Here is a 26393-nt window from a genome sequence, read left to right on the forward strand (position 1 = left end):
TTCTGCTGCTGTTGCTCTCAATATGTAGAACCCATCCTCGGTGAGTAGCCCTGTTGATTCCAGTGGGATTAGTTGCAGAGTATTGTGCTACTCAACATAGTTTGGGACAGAATCTAGTCCAAAATTTCCACTCCTTTCCCCTTTTCTCTCATTTTTCTTTGTCTCTTTCAAGAATAACATATTTGTGTGATTCAATGCACCCCTATATTCACACCCTACACACTATTGTAATAATCTCTCTTCAAAATACATCTTGCAAGTTATCATTTGAAAACTAAAAAATTGGTGGTCAATAATATCATGGTGCAATGTATGTAGCAACATTATCTGTAAAATTATGAATTCCCCCTGAATGATGTGGGTGGCACATGTTCAAACCCACATAGTCCCAGTTAGGCAGAACTGGTTATGCAGGTCTGAAAGAAAGGAATGTGTTTACCTCAGTTTACATATAAGTTGTAAACAGCATCCTCAGGCAGTGAGAGGGAGAAGACAGGAGACAAGAGAAATCTGCATTTCATCAAACAGAGGTGAAAAGAAACAGCACAGGGCCTCTTTCGCTACTAGACACCATGCCGCCTCCTTTACTGTTGGAATAAACTTTGTTTTGAGAGGTAACCTTCAGAAAAATACACCTCAAGGGGGCCTGGACCATAAAAGTGAGGGACAAAAACACCCCAAGTTATCTCTTCCTATCCATCTCTCTTTTCACCCATGAAAACGAAAGAAACAGCCTTTGGACTTTGGGGGCAGATTCTGGCCTGAGAGTTTGGTCAGCAATGTTACTGGAAACATGGTAAGGGATTTCACCTTGAACCAAGTCTAGTTTAAATTCAGAAAGCATTTTCTTTATTTTTCTTGTAACAATTTCTGACTTTAATGCCTCATTAGTTGTACTCACTTAAAACCTTTCTCTGTAGTGAAATAAACTTGTTTTATTCTGTTTGTGAGAGGCCCAGGAGGGAGCTGCAGCAGCAAAGCATTGTGAGGCACCCAAGGTTGTAGGGCAGGTGGTGACACAGCCCCTCATTGGTTTAGATTTCACCCCAAGATGTCATCATAAGTTAGAGAGAAAGGAAGATCTATCAGGTCATTTACTGCATTACTGCAGGAGTTTTCCTATACAGTGTTTTAAATGGGGTCTTTTCCTACCAAGTAGCGTTTCCACCTCTTCCCTTGGGAGGCTGTTTCACACTCTACTAGATCTGTTAATGTAATGGGTTTTGTATTGCTTTTCAGTAGTTCAGAATACTTTCACAATTACCCTCGGAGGATAGGGCCCAATTCTGCTCTCTCACTAGATTTATGCCAATATAACTCTAATAATTTAAATTGAGTTATTCCTAATTTACAGTGGTGTCAGAGCAGAATCTGGCTTGTAATGTCCAATGCAATGTCTTGAATGAAAGAATTTTTGGAGAAATCTTGTAGATGTACTATATGATACTTAAATATAGAGCCATGATCAGCATACCTTGGTTGCACAGGAACATAAGGACTGCCATAATGGATCAGAGCAGTGGTCCATTGAGTCTGATAGCCTGTCTCTGACAGTGTCCAGTATAAGCTGCTTTAGACATGAAAGAAACCCTGCTGTAGTCTGTGGTATAACCAACCCGCTGGGAAAGTTCCTCCCTAATGCCCCCTTTAATTAAATATTGCTGCATGTCCTGCACCATAGAATCATAGAAATGTGGAGTTGGAAGACGCCTTGAGAGATCATCCAGTCCAGTCCCCTGTGTTGAGGCAGGACCAAGTAAACCTAGACAATCCCTGACAGGTGTTTGTCCACCCTGTCCTCCAATGACGAGGATTCCACAACCTCTCTTGGAAGCCTATTCCAATGCTTAACTATCCTTATAGTTAGAAACATTTTCTTAATATCTAACCTAAATCTCCCTTGCTTCAGAGTAAGCAAAGGAGATTGAGATTAGATATTAGGGAAATCTTTCTAACAATAAGGATGAGGCAGATTTTCAGCATTTTTTGGTCATCCTGCATGCACACCAATAGTGCTATAGAAACAGTGAATAATATTAAAACTAAAGTTAGGTGGGAAATGGGATTAATTTTTTTGTAGGAAAAAAATACTATTCATTGAAAAATATAGGTATTTGACCAGCTCTAATTAAAACTTGCTATCCAGCTGCATCCCACTCACTTGCTGTACTCTAATCTCAGCCCCTTTACAAGAACTTCCCTTAGTTGGGGTTCATTCTTTAATACTTCTTGACCTAGGAAGGCCAAAATGTAGACCATAATATGGAATAAAGGGCACAAGAATATTTTTAGTGTACTACACAAAGAGTAGGGACATGAATTTCATTAGCATAGCTCACATTTTCTATAACCTCATCCTTACTAATATCAATAATTTACAGCAAGAAAACGTTTGTGGGCTGCTAGTAAATCTGGGTCACTAATGAGGAGCATGTGAGTGATATGCTGCAAAAGTTTTGGCTGCTTCATCTATCTGGAACCCCTCCCTGTCCCTACCTCTTTCACCCTGAGCTAGTGAGTCACTTCCTCTCTTCCCCAGAGTGATTCTGGTTGTGTTTTTTTTAAAGCACCATAGGGTTCCATGTTTGTTGACTTTCATTGACTTTTAGAACAAAATTGTTCAGCTCACAAGAGATGTTTTTCCTAACTGAGGCTGCTGCGGGCTCACCCTGGGAGCTGAAACTCAAGATGTGTTCTCTCTGTTTTATGCATCATTGCCGGTAATTCCAAATCTGCAGGCCAAATTAGACTGTCAGAAACACCAGTGAAAATCCTCTGACCCTGATTCTCTATTCCACTATGGCGGCTTTATGCTACTCTGTCATGTAAACAGGTCGTGCAGCAGGCAAATCGTCCCACTGAGGAATACCCATGACCTAACAGCGTTCCTGAGCCCCTCCCATGTCATCCAAGGTATGGGGCATGCCAGAAGTCAGAAGGAGTGTGTTGGGAAGGAAGGAGGATAGGGAAAACAGCATATCAGCTATTCTTTTGGGTCCAGGGGCAGTCCTGAGGCTGCTCTAGGCTGGGGACCAAGCAAGCCCCTGGATGCCCTGAGAATAAGACTAGCGCAAAAGATGTTTTAAGCCGCCTTTGACCTGTCTCCTGGTTTTTACACTTCAGTTGTTTCCTTTATACCATCTTTGTACGCTGTTTTTCTCTTTCTGCCTCTGAGCAAGGCTCTCCTCAGTCCCGTGAAGCCTTATCCATCCCTTTCTGTATGCGCTTTACGCTCACTGCATACCATTGAAAGAGATGGTATATTGTTTCCATAGCAACAAACTGATGTCATAAATATAGGATTATGACTTCACTTGAGGACTGAGCAGATGGGGAAACTGGTGTGTGAAGAAGGAAGCTCTTCCTCAACCCCAAATATTAGCACTGGGAATACAGGAGATTGCTAGCAAAATTAAATTGAGTCTTGAAGACTGAGGAATGCAGCACAACACAAAAAGAGTATTTATTTTTATTCACCAAACCTGAAATTCACTTCATTGCAGATGGCCTACTCCAAGTCCTACGGAATTTAAGTGGTGCATTGGTTCTTGTGTGAGATGCCTGCCCTGGGGGGGATGGTCACCCCACATGTACACGTTCTTATTTTAGCCCAGCACAGAATTATTCTACATACACAGGAATTTGGATGGGCTTCTTACTTTAAATGAGTCACCATTCCTTACAGTGCGGATATCACTGGGGACAGGGAGCCCCGCTCTGACAGGCTTCTGTCCCCCCCCATGTAGTCTACCTTAACCAGGATTGAGGCAGAGGCTTTATTATCCGAAACCCAAATCCTATGACATTATAGGAGTCATAATAGTACAGTGGTTTAACCATATACTAGTATAGCTTAACCACATACAGTTCTGCTACAGACACCAAGACACCTATAATGGGACTATAATATTTCTCCCTTCTTATGCTTATTTCAAATACTGATGAACATGTTCAAGAGCATTTCAGGAAGTAACTGACGAGAGTGTTGAAAACATTGCTCTATTTGGGAGGAATAGAGACTGTGAGAGAGTATTGCCAAGGGAAGAGAGCATTTGTCTACTTTCCACTGTTCCTTGCAGTTAAACATTTCCTCGGCCTGATTCACCAGGTCATTAGAGATTCTTTGCAGTGCTCTGGTGGCACAAAACAGCCTTAAAGCCGGATGAAGTGACCATTGGAGAATTCCTCCTAAATAGTTAGATCTTTAGTGATGTACAGCTACTGTAGTGGCTCTTACCGCCACCTGCTTTTTTCTGGCTGTCATTGGGCACAGCAGGAAAAAGGTGGGGTGTCTGGGCCATCTCTTTTATAACGGATCCATAATGACATCTGGAGTCTGTTCATTAGATTAGAGCAGTCTTTAGATTGCTCTCGTAATGGGGAGTGAGCTGATTTGTAACTGGCTGCCAGGAACAAGAAGGCACAAAAAGGGCATAAAACCACCTTTCCCCTACTCCTTTGGACTTGTGCTGAACACTCCTTGGCTAGACCAAAATATCAGGGCCAATATCTGTTTTTAAAGAAGGTTGCAGGATTTACAATGAAACACCTAACTATCAAAGCTAAACTGCTTAAAAAGTCCTATCATCTCAGGCTTGAAACCCATTTAGATTTGGAAATACTTTCACTTTCATTTAGAGTTCCCAAGACACTTTATACCAGAGGTCGGCAACCTTTCAGAAGTGGTGTGCCAAGTTTTCATTTACTCACTCTAATTTAAGGTTTCGTATGCCAGTAATACATTTTAACGTTTTTAGAAGGCCTCTTTCTATAAGTCTATAATGTATAACTAAATTGTTGTTGTATGTAAAGTAAATAAGGTTCTTAAAATGTTTAAGAAGCTTCATTTAAAATTAAATTAAAACGCAGAGCCCCCTGGACTGGTGGCCAGGACCCAGGCAGTGTGAGTGCCACTTAAAATCAGCTCGTGTGCTGCCTTTGGTATGTGTGCCATAGGTTGCCTACCCCTGCTTTATTCAGATATTATTGTATTAACTTTCACAACACCTCTGCTTGAGTTTGGGAAGTATTATTTCATTTGATTTACAAATAAATAAAGAGGGTCACGTAACAAGTCAATGAACTGTGAAAATAAAACCCTGGTGTTGTAGTTTACCATGCAGTTTTAACCATAGATTTTAACCATATTACCTAGTTAAATTCCCTATACACAATGCACTTGCATCAGGCAAAAGATCCAAAGTTAACATAGCCATATAATGGGTTATGGTATGATTGGGACCATAATATTGCAAGTTACATAATCTTAACATTAATGCCCCTCTGCATCTTCTGTCTGATAAAATAAATGAGTCTCTCAGTGGATAAATCATTTGTAAACAGCATTATATATATATATATATATATATATATATATATATATATATATATATATATATATATATATAAAATTTGGCAATTCCCCCCCCCCCAAAGTTACAATAAAATTGAGAGAATATAATTACAAAGGCTGATAGACAACTTTTCAACCACCAATAAAATAACACACTTCTGCCCATAAACTTCACTACATAACTTCTTTTAGACAGTCTGGACCTTAAATTCGGCCAGGATTTGTGACTGGGGAAAGCTTTAATAAATTAAAACCTTTGAGGAGAGACGGTTTATTTAGTACAGAAAAAACTCTGCTGTAGCTGCTTGTCTTCATGCTTTAATTGTTAGCATTGTAATACATTTTTGGATGTGGCTTTGAATAATAATACCTTGCACTTTTTTAGTGCCTTTAATCAAAGGATTCAAAGGGATAAAGAAGGCCAAAATTCACATTCACATCATCCACTTCTTAATTACAGATAATTATATACTTTCATTAAATAAAAATCACAATTTATCATCAAACTACATATTGGCAGAAAGATGCTGCAGTTCTCCACACCCACATTTTAAAACATGGGCTTAGTACAAGTGTGGTAAAGCATATTCCTTAGTGCATAGAATTTGTATCTAAAAATGGAGTGTGTTGCATGTTTTCTGTTAATTCCAGTAAAGATGAGAGGTTTTCAATTATTTATATATGGAAATATCCATAATGCAGTGGTCCCCAACCTTTTCCTCTGGCGGGTACCAGAGGAAGGACCACTGCGGCGGTGGAGCACCCGCCGAAATGCCACCGAATTTCGGCGGCAACGCCTCTCGATGACGCCGCTTGCCGTTGACAAGTGACGTCATCGAGAGGCGTCCCTGCCGAAATGCCGCTGAAATTCGGTGGCATTTCGGCGGGTGTTCTCCCCAGGGGCCAGGACGCGGGCGCATTAAGATGCCCCCACTGGCGCCGTGTTGGGTACCCCTGCCATAATGGATTGAAAATGTATGGAATTGGTCTGCTTGTCTTAACTACTGTTGTTAGGTAAACATGACTCTGTGATTTTTCTTTAAAATAATAATAATAAAAAAATTTACATGTATATGAATATATTGCTGGCGAAGTTGGAAGAACAGGTCCTTGGACTGAAGTCCCCTCAGTTTCAAAGCATAGCTAGAAGAGAAGAGCACAATGCTAGTGTGCGTGTAGCCAGGCAGTTACCCTGCTCCTGAGATAAGAGGAGTGAGAACAGCTGAGGGAAGCTGACTGAGTAGCTGACCACAGCTGTGGCCAGCTCAATCAGGGCCCAGCTGGCCCTGATAAGAAGGCTGTGCAGGAGGTGCTGGGTTAGAGGCTCACTCCAGGGCTGGAGTGAGAAGGGCCTAGCTGCCTGGGAGCACAGGGTACCTCAAGCAGAGCAATGCTGGGGAAGGGCAAGAGGTGCTGGGGAGCTCCAGCCTGGCAACTCCCCAGGCTGAGGCTTGTTAAAGGCCTAAGGAGTTACTGGGGCTGCAGAGGTGCAGCCTGGGGATAAGTAGAGACAGCTGGTCCAACCCCCTTGCCAGTGATGAGTGGCCATTACAGACTGCAGTCTGTCACAGAGAAAGGGGGCTAGATGACGACTGGCAGTAGCCACTGAGGCAAAGTGGGCATCGGGGGAGGGGGTTCCCCTGGGAAGGGAGACCCAGAGTGTGGGGGTATTGCTGGGGGCAGAACCCCAAGGAAAGGGGCCCTGGGGTCTGGGAGGGACACGCGGCCTGAGGCAGCCGAGACACCAGCTGGCAGGTGGTGCTCTGAGGCTGGAATTGAGCTAATTCCTGGATGACCAGCAGGAGGTGCCACACCAGTGAGTCAGCGATCTGCTACAGTGCCTCAAACCTGGCCTTTAGGGATCCTGGTGGATAGTTCAGTCTCTCTGACTATTTGTTCCTTGTCTTCTGTGCTGAGGTTGTCAATGTGATGCAGACACCTGTCTAATAGGAACTGATCTGAGAACACCCAGTTCACTGCACACTCATCACAACTGACTTGATTTGGAAAACAAACCCCTATATGGCTCCCCTCACCTTGCAAGGATTAGATGTTGGCACTTTTCAAGCAGCTGAAATTTGTGCCCACTTGTCTAATAATTGGGGCCTGGCAGGCTTACTCCAGTTGTGGGCTCAACTGTAGGAAAGTGGATAAAAGTTCATAAAATGTACCAATCGCCTATAACAAATGTTGCCTGGAAAAGGTACAAAAGGGAGAAAAACGACCAGGTTAGTCACACAAGATGCCTACTGATAAAACTCAAGGACTGTGTTGATATCATGCCTGGAAAACAAGAGGAGTGTGGGACCAGAAATCAGTGTACCAAAATTGGTGTGTCAGAAATTAGGCCTAAGTGGGGAGAAGAATAACAAGAAGCTGGGCTATTCTGCCCTTTTGGGGTTCCTTAAAAAAAGGAGACTTGGAGGGAGAACAGACTGGCTAGGGGATTTCTGGAGGCGGGGGAAAAGGCTGCCCTCTGCTTGCTCCAGGGACTCTGTCCTTTGTTCATGAGCCTTGAGGACCATTGGATCTGATGACACCCAGACCTCAACACACCTGACCATCACCGCTGTCCCAGCAAGACCTCAGCATGGGGCCATCATGTGTCACCCTGCTCTGTCTTCCCTTCCCTCGTGTTTGTCCCCCCGCCACTGTCTCTCTCTCTCTTTCGTCTTTTCTCCAGATCCTGAGAGTAGCCACACAGCACCAGCATGATGGGATGAGTTGCCCCAGCTAGCTTTGCTCAGCCTCTGAGAGACCAGTAAAGCCACAGGGTCCTGACCAGACCAGCCAAATGATGTCCCAGACTGGAAAAGTAAGCCTGAATAGCAGGTTTTGTGGTTTACCTGACAAAGCATCTGTCTGTGTCTGATGAGCTGCCCAAGAAGGTCAACAAAAAGCCATATTTTCCCCACCTTTACTATCCTATCTGTTTTCCCCTTTAGTCTGTTTTGTCAAAATCTGGGAAAGTGACCTATAGCCCAAGAACCTTTTAATGCCAATTCACAAGAGTGTACAGAGGGGTACGGTTATCTCCTGATTCTTGCATGTACATTCTGGTTCACCAAAGAATGTCATGTGAGGTCGCAAATGAAAGCTGGTGTCACACTGGTTATTAATATAATTATGCAATGTATGTACAGATACTGTGTAAGGAGTTGTGTATATATACTGAAAATATCTTCTTATAACCTGCATCAAGGTATTAGTCACCAGCAGAGGTGAAAGACAGATTTTCCTCCAGACAGGAGGAAATAAATGCATCTCTCTGTCAGGATGTAAAAATTAAGATAATATGGATGTCCATTGAAGTCTGATGTTAAGGAAGAGATGTGAACTCAACAGGGAAGCAGCATGTGGGGAAAACAAACCCCAGAGGTTAATCCTAGCTCTGAGTACAGACAGTGAAATTTGGGGCATATGTAGGAGGCAAAGGAGATACCCCCTCATCCTGGACTAGGAAGTAAACAGACAATGAGTTTACTTTCATGAGAAAGGGATCGCAACTAGCCTTGGTTGAAAATGCTCCAGAGGATTTTGGAAAGGAGGTTAACCTGATAGTTATGTTTAGCATCTAGAAATCATATTATGATTTTTGTTTTACATGTAACTATTTACTCACAATCAATTGAATCTTTGATGATAAACTTATACTTGCTTTTACCATAAATATATCTCAGTGCGGTGATAGTAAGCAAAGTGCTGATCCTCAGTTGAATCATGCAAAAGTGCGGATCCTGAGTCACATGTAGTGTAGTTGTAGCCATGTCAGTCCCAGGATCTTAGAGAGACAAGATGGATGAGGTAATATCTTCTTTTGGATCAACTTCTGTTGGTTAGAGGGACAAGCTTTCAAGCTTACACAGAGCTGCTCTTCTGGGAAATTTACTCAAAGTGTCACAGCTAAATACAAGGTGAAACACATTGTTTAGCATAAGTAGTTGACATATTTCAAGGGACCATTCAAAGTGACACCCTGTTAACGAGAGGCCCGTTAACACCCCTCCAGTCATTACAAAGATAGGATAGCACAAGGGAATGCTTCAGAGGGACCTATTGTTAAAAAGCAAAGCAAAGTAAGGGCTGGCATAGCCCGAAGGAGAGTGCTTGAGTCGTAACAGAATGGTTGGGGAGCTGATGTGCAGCTAAGCACAAGCCAGACTCCCTCACACTGGAGGCAGGGGTAACAAGATGACCCTGCTGCAGCACTGCAAATTTGCAAGTGTAGCCATGGCCTCAGTGCTGTGTATCACAAGAACCATCACAGTGACTATCATTCACAACTCAGAATTGAACAAGAGAACTACGCTATCTTCTCTGCCCAGAAGGATTGCCTGACAAAATAAGAGACTCTAACCATCAACTGCTCTCTGAGAAAGGGACTTGGATACGTTTTTTTTTTTTGCTTTGCATAATCACTCAATTTCAATTCCAAAATATTTTGTCCTGATTTTTTTTTTTGCTTGTGTATCCTGATCAATAAACTCCCAAACTTTGGCATTCATTTTCTAGTGTGTTTGCCATGGTACTAAGCAGGCTGAGGTCTTGGCACTCAAAACCGCAAATCATGTTTGACTGTTTAGTGTTGGCACAATGACTGGGTTGTGTTAACACCTTTAACTCTCTGGGCTCATTTACTCCAATTAAATTAAGACCCTACCACCCTATCACTTCTCCTCAGTGATAGTCCAGGAAATCCCTTAGGTGACTATATGGGGTGGACCCCTGATTGTGACCAATTGGCTATAGCATTGGGTTTTTTTATTGGCCTTTCAGGAGCTAAAGAATAAATGTTAATCATGTGACATGTAAGTCAACCTACACAATGTTTAAAAGGGTGAGAGCTTCCTCCTGGACCAGCATTTCTTTTCCACCTCAAGGTTGCTGTGTTCTTGCAATGTTTACCGTTCAATCAGAAGAGTATCTGGGCACTCCCCTCATCTAAGGCTGATGCAAAAACTGCTCCATGGGTAGTGCAGCTGGACTGGTACTCATATCTGCCCTGGCAGAGCTTTGACTTCCTGTTTTCAGGCTATATCTGAGCCCTATGAGACTGGATTTGAGATGGCTATCTCTCTGTGGATGGCTGCAGTATATCTGGCATTTGTGAAAGGATCAGTTTGTAAAATCCAACTCTCAGAAGTTGCTAGGCAAGTGTCCTGCCTTCAGATTCCAGCACCACTGAGTGAGATTTTGTTTAAATGATGTATTGCCTGTAAATTAACACAGAATTTTATGGGTGGAGTTCTGGGAAAACCATTGTAAACTGGCTCAGACCAATTTAATGCACTTTATAGTAGAGAACTTTCCTGCTTGGGTAGGTGAATTTTATCCTAATAAACGCTGATCCTATTCTATAACACCTTTGGACTCATAGCTATTACACCAAACACCATCAAGATAGTTCTCATTCATGATAAAAATACTGTAAGTTGAAAGTGGAATCCTGGGGTGCATGTTGCTTCTGTAACTTACATCCTTTTTTGTGTACTGCACCTTTAACTTTCTAAGGAGCCTTGCTGCTGTGAGAGGTTGTCTGGTCTTTCTGTTCACGGGGGTTGTTGTTACAAAGCGTGTCTCACACACACTGCACTGTCGCAGTGAGACTTTACACTTATTTCTTCTGTTGATTTTCTTAATCTAAGCAATTGAGACTGGAGTACGTGGTTGCTCTTTGTGCATTGGAGAACATGAAAAAAACCCATAATAATTCATACCTAGTATGTTGCATTTATAAGTGTGTAGCTCACCAAGATGCCCAAATCCCATGTTTATGGGAAAACACATTAGGAAAAAAAAAGCAGTAAAGGCTAAACAAATATATGAATAAAAATCCCATGGCTTATGCATGCAATGATAAGATCTATGAAGTTAATTAAGTTGCTGAAAGAATGAATTTCTGATAAAATGCAGTGCAATGTAAAAGTAGATTAAAACAAACTGAAGTGTATCTAGCTTGCTCCTGAGATACTTTCCAGACTTATTTTTTAATGAGTCTTTAGATTAACATTAGTATAAAGTTCTTTTATTGGGGGGAGCAAGAGAAACTGGGACAACTTCAAATCTTCCATCATGCAGGGTGTAAGAAATTTTGCTGATCACAGTGTGGTTCATTGCCTAATCAACTTTGGCATTTGATTCCTGTTTTAATAATCATGTAAGTTGCTTTGTCCAACAAGTCCCTGTGTTCTTTCTCAGTTTCTGGAGTTACAAATGAGGTTACACACTGATCGAGTCATGCTGGGGAAAATGCAAGAGGAGAACCAGTGCCTGAACCAGCGAGTTGATATGCTGACAGTTGAAGTTATGGCATTACAGAAGAAGGTGAGATCAATATAAATATAATAGAGGTGCTATGGATTTTTGAAAACTGGAAGTGGGTTAAACCACTGCTCAGTTGTTATGTCTCAGTGGCTTTGTATGGACATGTTTTCTTCTGCACACCACTGAGTATAATTTACTGTGTGGCTAACATCATAATACTATTTATTTGAATGCATTCTGAAAAGATATCTTAGCATTCTCAATCATCCAAGTTTTTGGAAAGCATTCAACTGCAATTTGTTCATAAATTTCTTTGATTGCTGATTTATCAAATAATCCAAAAGGGGAGACTGATTTTTTTGTAAAATAAGGACTGATACAATTTTAATTTTCTTTTTTAAAGTAGAATAGTGTGTAAATATTTGGCTTCACATAGCTAGGGAAAAAATTGCTTTTATTACTGTAAACAATAAAACACATTCCACCCCTGTGGAATACTGATTCACCGAATTACTGATTCACTGATTCACCGAATTGGTAGATTTGACACAATAATAATGAAAAAATTGTTTGTTACAATATAAACCTATGCAAACAGTGTTGCTAAATTCTCATGAAGTGCTCTTTGTTCCTAATGATAATGACACTCCAGCCCCCTAAAACAAATGAGAGCTGGAAGATTTTTCAAGCTTGTTTATATTATGTTATGTAGCAACATTCGCCAACAGATTTGAATATTTTTAGTGAATTGACTGCACTGTAAAGGTGCCTTGAGAATCAATTCCTTTCTTTGTCCTCACAATGGTAACAAAATAGGCAGAGGAGTTGCAAAGTTTAGCCATGCTGCCAATGAACCTTAATCCTGAGCTGGAGGATGAGAGGATAATTTTGTCTCTGTGCCCTATTCAGTCTTTGGCCTTTCTGTGGAGATATCAGTTAGAACCAGTTGTGAAGGGCTGTGGTTTGGACAGCTGTCCTCTATAACCACGACTGTCAGCGTCACAAGCCCTCATCCTCTCAGTCCCCACTCTGAGTTCAGTGTTGGTGGAGGAATGAATTTGTCCCTGAGTCAGTATTCACTCCAAGCTGCAGTGGGATAGTATGGAGCATTGAACTGTTGGAGAAAGTGTCTTTTGGATGAGATGGAAAACTGAAGTCCTGATCCCTTGTGGTCTTTAACTATGTTGCTGTTTCTACAAGACTTTGGATATTAACAGGGCCAGCGCAATCCATTAGGCGACCTAGGGCTCTAACATGTGGGGGGCGGTGACCACGGCAGCTGGATCTTCGGCCGCCCTGGTTGTCGTCGGTATTTCAGGGGTGGGACCTTCCGCCGCCTAGGGCGCCAAAAAAGCTGGCCGCACTCCTGGATATTAATCACAGTGTCCTGAGCCAGTTGTGATGAGAGCCATTACACTCCACCTACCTACATTTATTCTATAGTTTTAATTAGATACTGTATTCTTCCTCAGGTGTATTCCTAAACTTTTAGTGCTTGTTAAACAACTGCTACATTTTGCCTCAGCTATGGCTGTATTATAGTGGTGGGTGAAGTTAATCCTGTCTATGAAGTGTGTAAAGCATTTTAGGACCTTTTTAGATACAAGGTGCTTATAAGCAGATAGAGTTACCATTCTGCTCAAAACACAGATGGAGACACACATTGGATGTGGTCCAAAATTACTTCCATCCTGGGATTCATTTTTATTAACTCAAATAACAATGTAACATAAACCTCAAAGTAAGCTGTCTCTTGAGCTTGGCTATTCCATGTAGGCTTTTTCTCCTCCAGGACCTCTTTGTCTTTGCTTTAGTCCCCTCCACCTGCTAGAGGCACTCATGTTTTCTTTTACACCTGGGTTGTAGTAAATCAAAGAGCTCTGCATATCTATGGGCAGTTCTAACACCTGACAAGACGACTTTGCAAAAGAGTTTTCCATTTCTGTGCAGGGTCCTAGAAACTTCCATACTGTTACAGAGCTATGTGTATATATAACATATTCAAAATATTAAAACATTTTGTTTTTTATTTGTGTCATGTATCCATTTATAATGAATAGCCAGCCAAAATAAGTAGCCAGATTTTTGAGACAGCTCAGCACTCAATAGAGCTTGTTTGAAAATCTAGCTGTAAATGTCACAGTGGAAGATATGGGTACTGTTGTCTTGGGAAAATCTGGCCCCACACAATCAAGTATAGTCCCTCCATGACATAATGAGCTTGTCACTAATGCTCAACACTGTGCTAACAGACTTAGTCAGAAACTAGAGATCTGGCTTCTGTTCCTACCTTTCCCATACACTTCCTATGTGACAATAGACAAAACAGTGCCTCTCTGTTTCTCTGTCAGAAAATAGTGATAATATCTAACTTGTAAGTTGTGTCTAGATAAGCATAAAATGAGTATTGGAAAAACATAGTAGTTAAGACATATTAATGAGCATGTTTTAAAAATACACTGTGTATCCTAGTCTAGATAAATGTGTTACATTGCTGAAGACTTAATTTTTTGGTTTGATCAGAAGGCACTTATATAAATGCAAAGTATTATTTCAGTTAAACTGAACTGTTTTTCCCAATTGCTGAATGAAGTATAATTTAGGGCTTCCGTTCCAAAACTAATGTTGTATTCTTATTTCTATTGGGTTTCTTTAGGATAGAGTAGAGAGATAGAAGCTAATTTTTAAACATTTATTATACATTCATTTTAGCATTAATGTACATCTGGCAAACCAATACAGTCCAAGTTAAAATGACAAAAAGACTGCTAGAGAGTTCTCAGAAGCTTAATACATCTGTGCTTTTAAAAATTTGCTCTGTAATAAAGCTATTATACATGGTGGGTACAAACCAACAACTCCCTCCTCCCCAGCTAACTATTCTCACTATAAATATCAAGCCTGCAAAATCCATCTCACTGAGATTTGTGTATTGCTTTGTTTCCAAGAATAGTCTTATAGTAAGGGTATCAGCTGTTCTGTCTCCGGTTTACACTCAGACTCCATTAAAAATCATACATTGGATGCCCATCAAGCTTGAGGTCCCTGTGCTTACTGCATAGCTCAGAAATGAGACGTCTGGTACTGTACTTGAATGCTACTGATAAAATACTTAACTATTTCAGATAGCTTGCTCCTCAGTCCTTCACTATACTCTGAAATGCTTTCCAGTGTGTCATTGTGGAATGCACATGCACTTCCAAAGTTCCTAGCAACAGTCAAAAGCAATCAGAGGCGGCTATCCAAAGAGAATAGCATCTAGAATGCTAGATTTCTTAATCAAAGGCAGATGCGGAGACCATTGCAAAGCAACTGGACAAAGACCTTATTTCCATTGCTTTTCTGTGAATAGTGTCCAGTGAAGGGAAAGAATATTAAAAAATTGTGAGATGGGTAGCAATCTTGTGTGTGCATCCTTTCAGATAAGGACAGCACCTGCTGTTTTTATTGTCAGAAAACCTTTTATCCTATTAGAATTGTCTTTTGCAGCCTGACCACACTACTTTTTTGATTCAGGAGCCATCAGATGTTTAAATCAGAAGGACACTCCTTCACTTTCTCTATAATGAAGCACTCACCATTTACTCTGGGTGTTGTTTACAGCTTACCAGTCTGTTAAAACCGGGGATCTGCACGGGCAATTTAATAATGAAGAAAGGAAGGCTACTGCAGTAACTGGAGTTCTCTTGATCTATTGTGTAGATCTACACGGCTTGTCCTTCCTTTTCAGCTTCTTTGAGGTTAAGTTAGCTGAAGTGTAGAAGAATGGAAGATGATCGCAGGGCATGTTCCTGTTACTACTGCATCTTGAAGTGGTAGATCCATGTTTCATATGCATATCGGTTCTCTGCAACAGTCAGACTGCTGTTGAGCTATTCTGTTAACCACAGCATATTAAGAAAAGATTTAGAAGCCATTTCATGAGAGAAGAAAGCTAAGTAACATTCCTAAGATCTCTTACACTCAGACACTCAGGGCAAGAGAGACTGTACCATTCAATGGGAATGTCCCCGTGTACTTGAAGGAATGGTATTCCCAGCTTTTTTTCTTCCAGTACTCTTCTTTTAGACGTGCCAGAATAAAAGAGTGATAAGAAACCCAATTCTGTGCCATGCAAATTCCCTTCCCCTTATGATCCCAGAGGATTAAAGGGAGGAAAAAGCACATGATTGTCATTTTGGATGTGATCCCAAGGCCACTGAAGTCAGTAAGAGTGTTTTCTTTGACTTTGGGGTTTGGATCAGGCCCTTTGAAGAGCATCAATCTGTCACACACTTGGGTCCATTGCAGCAGATAGGTGACACAATTTAGGGAAAGAAAGCTGGACAAGAGATACCCCAGCGGGTTAAAGGTTGTGGATAAAGGCTAACCTAGAGTGCGCGTAAACTAAATCAAAGGAGATTATTGTGGAGCATATGATTTGTGATGACTAAGGAGTGGTTGTGTGGTCCTAGTGTTTTAATTCAGTGGATGTTCTGAGTATACTCCAGGTTATAGCAGGTACGAGTGAACTTTGGATGACCAGGGTTAGATCCTTAATAAGTAAAAATGGGGTTTGCCTTGACACTGTCAAAGGCTAAATTCTCTGCATGTTTTTTGCTACCTTTTGGTCTGTGGTTGAGAAGACAGTCTAACCTTGTGCTTCAGATTGTGGAAATGTTTGTTTTGTGTTTTATTTATTTATTTTTTACACTGGAAATATGAGAGAACCATGAAGTATATTTTTCATTTTAATGTACATGTATCAAAACCTACATTGATTCTTTTTTCTTTTTTATTATTTGTTGAAGGAAATTTTTTTTTGGCAGAAATCATTTTTTCATTTTTTAATTTACAAACCAATATATACAAAAGGATTACAAACAGCAAAATAACAACTACAGAGGAAAATGTATTTATCAATTTCAACGTGAAATGATCAAATATATTTAGACAATATTCTTCTGTCTCCTGTGGAGAAAAGTTTCAAGCTGCCATGTTAATACGGTGTGTAATGTAGTGTAGCAGTATCTTTTGTGGACAAATTTGTTGCTATGCTCTGATATCACAGTGAATGTGATGTCACAGTAAGATCAGATACTTGATACAGGTCGCACTTTCAAATTAAATGTAGACATTTCAAAGGCAATAAACGTCTGTAGACCTTGATTCATGTAGAGAGAAATCATTGGCTCATCAGAATGGATAACCTCCAGTCAGTAAGTGTTGCCTTTGTAGAAGATATGGTAAAGGTAGAAAATGTATATTCCTAATAACAGCCTAAAGCTTTTTAAGGTTGTGCATGCTCTGTACAACTTAATTTATGTATTGAAATAATAGCTCCTATATTCTTAGCTGGGGAGAAGTTTTTAGGGGGAGGGGGAGTTCCACCCCTTGTCTAGGGATTGGGCAGCAAATCTGTCAGTCTGACCCTCATGCAAGATTTCTAGTGGTATTTTTTACTTGCTAGAAACCAGGAAATACATGACCAATCTTTATGTTTGTATCTTATTACTCTTACTGACCAGAACAAGGAAGTACAGAGGCATGTGCGAATTAAATGGGGGGAAAGAATCATTTTATTTATTTTTTTTAAAACTTGCTAATCAGTTTGGATTCAGGTCTGATTTTGAGTTTGGACTGGATCCCATCATATCTGAGCTGCTTGCCCATCCCTAGGAAAGTATTAAGCTTAAAAAAAAAATTCTGGTGTTCAAAACTTTTCTGGGTGTAGTTGATAGATTTTAAGGTTCAAACTCTTAGATTTGTGATGTCTCATTTAAAGTTGAAAAGTCCTTACGTTGTTAACTGTTCTTGTAAGATTCTTACCTTTTACATTTCTTCATTGCATTAACATGACATTGACATGACTTGTAGTAATATGTATAAACACTGTATATAGAAAATGCACCTACCGTTGCATGTAGCTACATATATCAGTTAAACAAACAAACAGCCATGGATACATAAAGATAAAGCGAAAGTTCAAACCAAACATTCAGTATTTATTCAATATTATATCTGTCTTTCCTTTCCATTCCATTTTTATCCATCTTATCTATCAATCACATATACTGATATAGATATGGTTTGTGTGTGTGTGTGTGTGTATATATATATATATATAAAATATTTTATTGCTTTACATCTGTATCCCCTTGTCCAGAAACTTCCCTTATACATTAGGAAAACCAGCCATTTCCTCAGGAGAGAGAGAGAAAACTGAAGATCTAAATAGCCATTACAACTTTGAGCTCACCCTTTTAGGCATCAGTCCTACAAGCTGCTTCATGCAGGTGGACTCCTGCTGGTTAAGCCATTGAGGTACCCTGCTGAAGGCAGGATTCCATGCAAATGCAAGGGTCTGCCAACATGAGGCAGGATTGGAGCATTAGTTATTTTTAATGCTACTTCTCTTTATACCAAAGTCTTTCATGAAGATAGCCTTTGCACATTAACTTGTTTTTAACAACAGGGCTATAAAATAGCCGAATACAAAGTGATAAGTAACAATCAGCATGGATTTGTCAAGAACAAATCATGTCAAACTAACCTGATAGCTTTCTTTGACAGGGTAACAAGCCTTGTGGATGGGGGGAAGCAGTAGACGTGGTATATCTTGACTTTAGTAAAGCTTTTGATACTGTCTCGCATGACCTTCTCATAAACAAACTAGGGAAATGCAACCTAGATGGACCTACTATAAGGTGCATGCAATACTGGTTGGAAAACTGTTCCCAGAGAGTAATCATCAGTGGTTCACAGTCAAGCTGGAAGAGCATAATGAGTGGGGTCCCGCAGGGATCAGTTCTGGGTCCAGTTCTGTTGAATATCTTCATCAATGACTTAGATAATGGCATAGATAGTACACTTATAAAGTTTGTGGACGATACTAAGCTGGGAGTGGTTGCAAGTGCTTTGGAGGATAGGATTATAATTCAAAATGATCAGGACAAACTGGAGAAATGGTCTGAAATAAATAGGGTGAAATTCACTAAGGACAAATGCAAAGTACTCCACTTAGGAACAATCAGTTGCATACAATCAAAATGGGAAATGACTAATGAGGAAGGAGTACTGCGGAAAGGGATCTGGGGGTCATAGTGGGCAACAAGCTAAATATGAGTCAACAGTGTAACACTATTGCAAAAAAAAGTAAACATCATTAGCAGGAGTGTTGTAAGCAAGACACAAGAAGTCATTCTTCTGCTCTACTCCGCACTGATTAGGCCTCAACTGGAGTATTGTGTCCCGTTCTGGGTGCCACATTTCAGGAAAGATGTGGACAAATTGGAGAATGTCCAGAGAAGAGGAACAAAAATGATTAAAGGTTTAGAAAACATGACCTATGAGGGAAGATTGAAAAAATTGGGTTTGTTTAGTCTGGAAAAGAGAAGACTGAGAGGGGACACGATAACAGTTTTCAAATATATAAAAGGTTGTTACGAGGAGGAGGGAGAAAAATTGTTCTTAACCTCTGAGGATAGGACAAGAAGCAATGGGCTTAAATTGCAGCAAGGGAGGTTTAAGTTGGACATTAGGAAAAGCTTCCTAGCTTTCAGGGTTGTGGAAGCAGGAAAATAATTAACAAGGATTTGAAGGAGATTTTAATGCATGTCAGTCAGTTAACAAAAGTCAGGCCATACTATAACCCTAATAACGTGAGACTTGTAAAAGCAAGAATAGTGCAAGGCAAAAAGACAAAAACTGTGTAAAAAGTTATTACAACCTTGCAAATATGCAGGCTGGCGTTTTTTAGGAGTAAAACAAATAAAATAGCAGAAAGGCTTATGTATAAACAAAATGTATTTGTTGCTTTTTACCATCTGTATTATTGCTAAAAATTGTCTGTAACAAAGGTATAAAGGCTTGCTGTAATTGTTTACCAGTTGAGAGACCTGTCCAGGACTGGGGCGACCCTGTGTCCTATAGCACTCTCTCCCTCCATTGTAATAACTAAAAAAATAATAAAGTATTTGATTTTGCTGCACCCAAACAAAAAGCGAGAACTGAGTTTTTCCTCTGACAGGGTGGTTAAGCACTGGAATAAATTGCCTAGGGAGGTTGTGGAATCTCCATCATTGGGGATTTTTAAGAGGAGGTTGGACAAACACCTGTCAGGGATGGTCTAGATAATACTTAGCCCTGACTTGAGTGCAGGGGACTGGACTAGATGACCTCTAGAGGTCCCTTCCAGTCCTATGATTCTATGAAATATGGTCACCAGTTTAGCTCATCTTATTTGTAACTGTAACCACTTCACATTCAATGGGAAATGGCAGGAAAGAATTTCCTGGATGTAATATGACTTCCTAATATAAACTGTTAGTATGTAGGAAATACAATAATACTTTCCTTACATGGACTAACTTTCCAGAGGTAAGTCATGAATTCATGTTATTTATTAACAACATAGGCCTTCCCATCAAATGCACTTGCAGTGATACTGCATCTTTCTCCCTTTCCAGGATGTATTGTTGTATATTCATAGCAAAATATAAAAACAGATCTGTATAGCAAAGCAACAGATGCTCTCTTGTACCTTAACTAGACTGCATCCCATTTCTGCCAAACCAAATATAGTATCATGTATAGCTAATCTTGAACAATTGGACACATCTGCAACAGTAAGAAAACCTGCAACATAAAACTACAAGTAGCTGGCAAAACAAATGAAATTCAGAAAGTTCACAGTGTGTGTCGTGAGATGACAAATCCTGTCATGGTTAGAACTGAACAGGAGAGCACACATCACAGAGAAACAATATTGTGATTGAATTTTGTTGTGGATTTTTATCCCGCAGCTAAATACATAAAAGTAGCCAAAGAAACCTAGCCTCCAGTTTCTAATTCAGATAAGTTACAAAAAGCCATAACAAAATACCCACTGATTTACTATCAATTCTCATTTTATACCACCCCTAGAATACTGTGATCAGCAGGTACAGTGCAACTGTTGGTACTGAGATGACCACTTGTCAGAGCTAAAGACAAGGCATTCTCAGTGAACAATGTCATGCTGTTTAACTAAATAGGACGAACCTCCTTGTTATTTGGAATGCCAATGCAAGACTTAGCTATTGGCGCAACAGAAGTGCCCCTCCACCCCACACACTCTTCACATGTATATCTACAACTCCTATGGGTGATGAGCAGAACACCTTGTAGGCCAACCACGGAAAGTGTTGAAGCTGAAAAAAACTCGGTTGCTTAAATCCTATGGTGACTGACATAAATAAAATGTATGTAGAGAATGATAGAAGTTCTCCTAGGTACTAGAAATTCCTTACTTGTTAGATGAGAATTAAAACCAAAAATTGTGATCACAATAGTGATTTTTCCCTCTCTTTATGTCTCATCTTACACACCTGTGCAGACTACCTAGGTCACCGGTCACAGCAAAGGGTGAGACAAGGCACCACAGGTGGGCGGACAGGGAATGGATGTCGTCTTGAGTCCCACTCTCTACACTGAACAGCTCAACCTGAGCTGGCATAGGCTGAAAATAATTTGTTGTTGACCAAGGGTAGTAGCAGGTTACTCCCCCATCTTTCCTTCCCCCAGAGCAAGAGGATCAAGGGAATGAGTTTGTGGTCCTAGCTCTTTCAATAAGAAGCAAATAAAAGATGAGGAATAGCTGTTCAGCAATGTTACTGAGGCAAAATACTGGAATTATCAAGAAATGATTAGAAATATCCTTGAAGGAGCTGAAGTACTATGATAATTTGTGGCTCTGAGTCAGTTTGTTCCTGGTTCTGCTTCTGGAATGGTACAGTTACAAGCTGCCCTTTATGCAGGATATCAGCATCTTTTCTTTTCTGAGGGAGGCTGGGCAATGAAATATCTGTGTCAGCCTGACATTGTTGAGCCTTAGTGAGCCAATAAAGTACAGATAAAACATGAGTTTTCATCTGTCTTTTTGAGCAGAGGTATTAATAGACCAAGGAGCCTGTAATTTCATCTGTGCTTCTCTACCCCTCTCTTCTGTTACAAGATGATATCTTGTATTTCCCACCTTCCACTTCCTGATTGATGTTGCAGTGACCCTCTGTGTTGCTGCTGGGTGTTGGAGATCTTTATTCTCGGAATAAATGACTGCTCCCTGGTGAACCTCTTGTTTGGCCATATGTTGACATCCAGACTATTTCTGACAGCTATTGCAGCTACCCAGTGCTGCTGGGTCCCCCTACCCCCCATGTAGTCTAATAAAGCAAGTCCTAGGAAATGTCAAAAAGCATGATGGGAATTTTTCAAATGAAAAGGTTTTTTTTGTTTAAAAAATAGGGGTAAAATGAAATTTATCATTAAAATGTTTTGGATTTGATTAACATATTTTGTTTTTCATAGAGAAAAGAGAATTTCTTAGGTTTTGGTGGCTAAGACTAACAAATTTAAAGTTTCCAGTTTTCAGTTTTAAAAACTTGACATTTTTGTAGAAAAGAAATCATCTCTCAGCCACCTCTAATGACAATAATGTTTATCTGACCTCCTTTTTGAGTGTGGAATCATTCACCATGACACAGCCCATGTTCTCCTCTCTTATGGAGAAACCAGTAGCAAGGGGGAAACATATTTGAGGACCTATAAGCTTAACTCAGGCAGTTCCAGTCAAGTTACCAACACTGATAAAATACATTAAAACGATAGCACTCTCACTCTGATTTCCAGTGCTGTCTAATAGCAGAGCTGATTCTTGCAGTCCTACTTTGCTTCACCCAGGGGAATCCCAGCAAGAGGACCCAGTGGGACCCCATCTATGCATAGCTAGCAACTCTCTTTGAGAGCGACAACAGCGCCATTAGCTGAATAAAGATACTTGAGACCATGACACATTCTTTTTGCGGAATCCACGTACAGTGGTTTTCTAATGGTTTTTAAGATAATTCTGGTCATCACACGATAATGGTGAAGCTCCCTCTCACCTTGTGGGCAAATCTCTGATGAAACAGAGGTGCTTCCAACGAGAGACATTTTACTTCAAAGAGAAGGGCCACAATGGAATCAGAATTGTGCTAGCTACACACAATCCTTTTATAGGGCTCAATCCTGCAAGCAGCTGAGCATTCTAGCCCGATCCACAGAAACACTTAAACACTGGCTTAAATTTAAGCACATGAACAATCCCATTGACATCAGCGGGACTCCTCATGTGCATAGCTTTATGCACATGCTTATGTGTTTTGTTGCATTGGGCCAGAGTGCTTAGCACCCTGCAGGATGAAGCCCACAGGACCTGATCCACCACCTTTTCTCATGTTGAGTAGAGGGGAAGCTTTGCAGTCTTCACTACAGTGGATACCACCAGGCACCTTCTGTAATTGAAAGACATAAATCTGTCTACTATATATTTACTCAAGGGAACTTTCCATCTCTTGAATTGGTTATTCATTTAAAACCAATATAAATATGGGTTTTTTTTAAAAGGCTGTGGAGGGGAACCTTGAGATGTGTTTATCCAAGAGAGACCTTCTGTGATGTTATAAAGAGCCTGAAAACATACTGTACTTATCTTTAGGTTAAATATCCAGTTTATAATTACAGGCTTCCTTGAAAGACCTAAAAAAATGAAGTTTAAAATTAGAACTCTTTTGGCATCTGCATGGCCTGTAAACAGATACAGCCGGCTTTCACAATCAAACACATGAGGAAATGAGGGCATCCAGTGCAAGCAAAGCAAGCCAGTGCCATGACAGCCTTCTCCAAGGAGGAAATTATTTTCATGCATGAGCAAATGCCTATAAACACGGCAGGGATAAATTTAGCGTAAATGTTGTATCATTCAACCAAAAGTATTAAAACTCTGGGGGCGTTGGCGTGGTCTAGTGGGGAGGGCACGGGACTGGTCTGGCAGCATTAGAAGTGTGTTTTATTCCCAGCTCTGTCATTGACCTTGAACAAATCACTTAACTAGTCTGTGTTTCTGTTTCCTCTCCTACTCTTCGTCTGCTTAGACTAGAAGCTCTCCTGAAGGGAGACTGTTTCTTAATATGTAACTGTACAGAGCGTACTGCAGTAGGCCTGATCTCAGTTTTGGCTTCTAGGCAGTAATAATATAATACAAATAAATAAAATAATAATAAAACTTAATATTCAAGAAGGCTGACCAGATATGCAGGATATGTTTTTTTTCCCCCTTGGATCTTTTCTGGTAAATAGTTGCTTCAGTTCCTTAGCTTATTATGTCTACATTACACACCTTTTAGTGGCACAGCTGTATCACTGCAGCTGTGCCGCTGTAAGATCTCCTGTGTAGCTGCTCTATGCCAGCGGGAGAGAGCTCTCCCACTGGTATAATTAAGCCACCCCCAACAAGCGGTGTCAGCCTGCAGACACAGCGCTGTGCACACCAGCGCTTTGGTCAATGAAAGTTTTGTCGGCCAGAGAGGTGTGTTTTTCACACCCCTGACCTACAAAAATTTTACCAAGAAAAGTGCTAGTGTAGACATAGCCTCAGAAAGGTATTTACCCCCCATAGTTCTGCATCTAGTGGTGTAAATTTTCCATAACAAAGAGAGTCTGTAAGGCTCCAAATAAGGCAGCACAAAACTCTTTTTCCTGGTGGAGAATGGGAAAAGATCTGTTTGGGTCATAAAAAGTTTCTCCCGTAGTGCCTGCACATAAAGCATGTGACTTATCACAATATCATAGAATCTCTAGCCCCAATCCGGCAAACACTTCATGCATGTGCTTCACTTTAAGTACTTGACCAATTTCCCTGAAATGAGCTTGAAGTGAGACACCTGCATAAGTGTTTGCGGGATCAAGATCCGTGCTGATTATCTTTTCTGTGGGTGAGTATGATGCCTTTAATGAGATGGAACTGTGTTATTCCACCTGGTGGGAGGGCCTAACCCTTAGGTCTGCCCAGTTGTGGAGGAAGGTGCACTTACTGTACAGTAGCTGTGGCGTACGCCCAAGTCAGTGTAGAGAACTGGCTGTACTCCACCTATGGAAGCTCATCCTTTCAACTTGTCAGGGTGGTAGAAACTCCACAAGATGATAAGAGTCTGTAGGCCAAACTAACCCAGAAGCTGTTGTGCTTGAGATATTACCAAAGTACTGAGCATGAGGTCCAGGAAGGAAATGGACACTTCTGTGTCCAAAAAGTTTTTATATGTGTAAGCCCTGGATTTTCTTAGTTGATCCATCACCTTGATTGTCACCATGCCATGAAAAGTACATTTTGTGAAAGTGTGTCATTGTGTGACTGTTACCTCTTCAGTCTGTGTTTCTTACACCCACACAGCTTGTATCATCTGTGACAAGAGCATGACTGTCCCCACAGCTCAGTGATCTTTGTGTTTACTGAAATACTAGTATAGTTCTGTGGCTGATGGTACAGCACCTTGAGAATCAGATCATATTTTAGTTGCTAACACCTCACTTTGAGTTTGTTCAGAAGAGAGTTTGGTACTAGCTCTTGCATGAAGATGCTAATAAAAGACATGGAATAGCTGCTCAGCAATGTTAGAGGCAAAATGGTAGAATAATCAAGAAACAATTAGAAATATCCCTGAGGGAACAGGAGTGCTATGAAAGGACAAGATTCAATGAGACAAATGACCTTTACTTGTTTCCAACAAAATCTTATGTTCTATTTTTTTCCCCTTACTACTTATGGGGTTAGCAAATACAGCCATAAATCTGTATGTGTGAGACATTAAGTAAATGATTGCTCCAGTACCACAGTGCTAAAAGAAGGAATGTGAGGCTGTATTTGGATGGCCAAGCTGATAGAGTTGGGCTCCCAAAGAATCTATTCTTTAATGGTGCATTTTTCAAAGGCAACCTATTGTTGGTAATTGCTCACAAGCATGGAAGCATGACATAACCATCTTCCTAACATTTAATGCCCTGACATGTTGTAGGGCATTGTGGGAATGAAATGACAGGCCAGGACTGCTGCCTTCTAGAGGGGCCTGTGAGTTCTTGTGATTGTGAACAGAAATCAGGGTAAAGACAGACGGGGGCATTTTTGGCTTTGTGTCAGTGATGTTCCCTTTTCCACATTCTGCTGATTCCTGAAAGCCAAGTGAGCTGGCACAAGCACAGCAGAAAAAACCCCGACAGAGTCAAGTGAAAGGAATTTCTTAGTGACTAATGTACGCTTAGCATGGTTATTTTATTTAAAGCATTTTTCTTGCTCCCTGCCCCCCAGCTAATATATTCAAATTAATGAGATTAACAGAAATAACAACAATAATAATTCATAATCAAGTAAAAATACAGTACAAAAGCCAACATTTCCATTATGTGAAGACTTTGCATCCTTTATGGTTTATGCCACTAATTAAATCTTCCTCGTACAAATGTAAATTGGAAGATGGAGGCTATAGCTTTAACTGGAATTCACCAAATAGCAAACTATTTCCCCTCGCTGTGAAACACAGCTTCACTTTCTCAGCAAGGAGTTTGTTGTACAGCTGATGTTGGCTCCTGTTTCATCACACCCTACTAGCTGAAGGCCAGGGTGTTGATGGGCCCTCACTCATCTCTTCTCCAATCAGGACCTCAGCTGCTTCGACTCCTGGAGAAAAACCATGGCTGCCTTTGTACTAAAGAAACAGCCAGTTAACGTCAAAGGGTAGGTATCGTGTTTTCCCTGTGAAACTGACTATGCTTATACCAACCTTAAGCCTCTGAGCATGCCCTGTGTAAACTAGTTCTGTATAAAAGAGGCAGTGTTGCCTACTGGATAGAGCATCAGATTGTACTCAATAGACCTGGATTCTATTTCTGATTCTGCCACTGGTCTGCTGGGTGACCTCTGGCAAGTCACTTTACCTTCGTGTGCCTC

The 26393-nt window shown here is 40.6% G+C and overlaps 1 protein-coding gene across 15 annotated transcripts in view; it reads left to right on the forward strand.

The window, feature by feature from the left end:
- Positions 1-26393, forward strand: part of LMNTD1 (lamin tail domain containing 1) — a 295495-nt gene that overhangs the window by 72123 nt on the left and 196979 nt on the right. For all 15 annotated transcript variants that reach the window (XM_039520482.1, XM_039520489.1, XM_039520486.1 and 12 more), the window contains one exon: positions 11552-11677. In XM_039520482.1, the coding sequence (XP_039376416.1) occupies positions 11552-11677 (126 nt within the window). The remainder of the gene's footprint in view (positions 1-11551; positions 11678-26393) is intronic.

The sequence above is a fragment of the Mauremys reevesii genome, linkage group 1 (assembly GCF_016161935.1).
Source record: "Mauremys reevesii isolate NIE-2019 linkage group 1, ASM1616193v1, whole genome shotgun sequence".
Classification (NCBI taxonomy): Eukaryota; Metazoa; Chordata; order Testudines; family Geoemydidae; genus Mauremys; species Mauremys reevesii.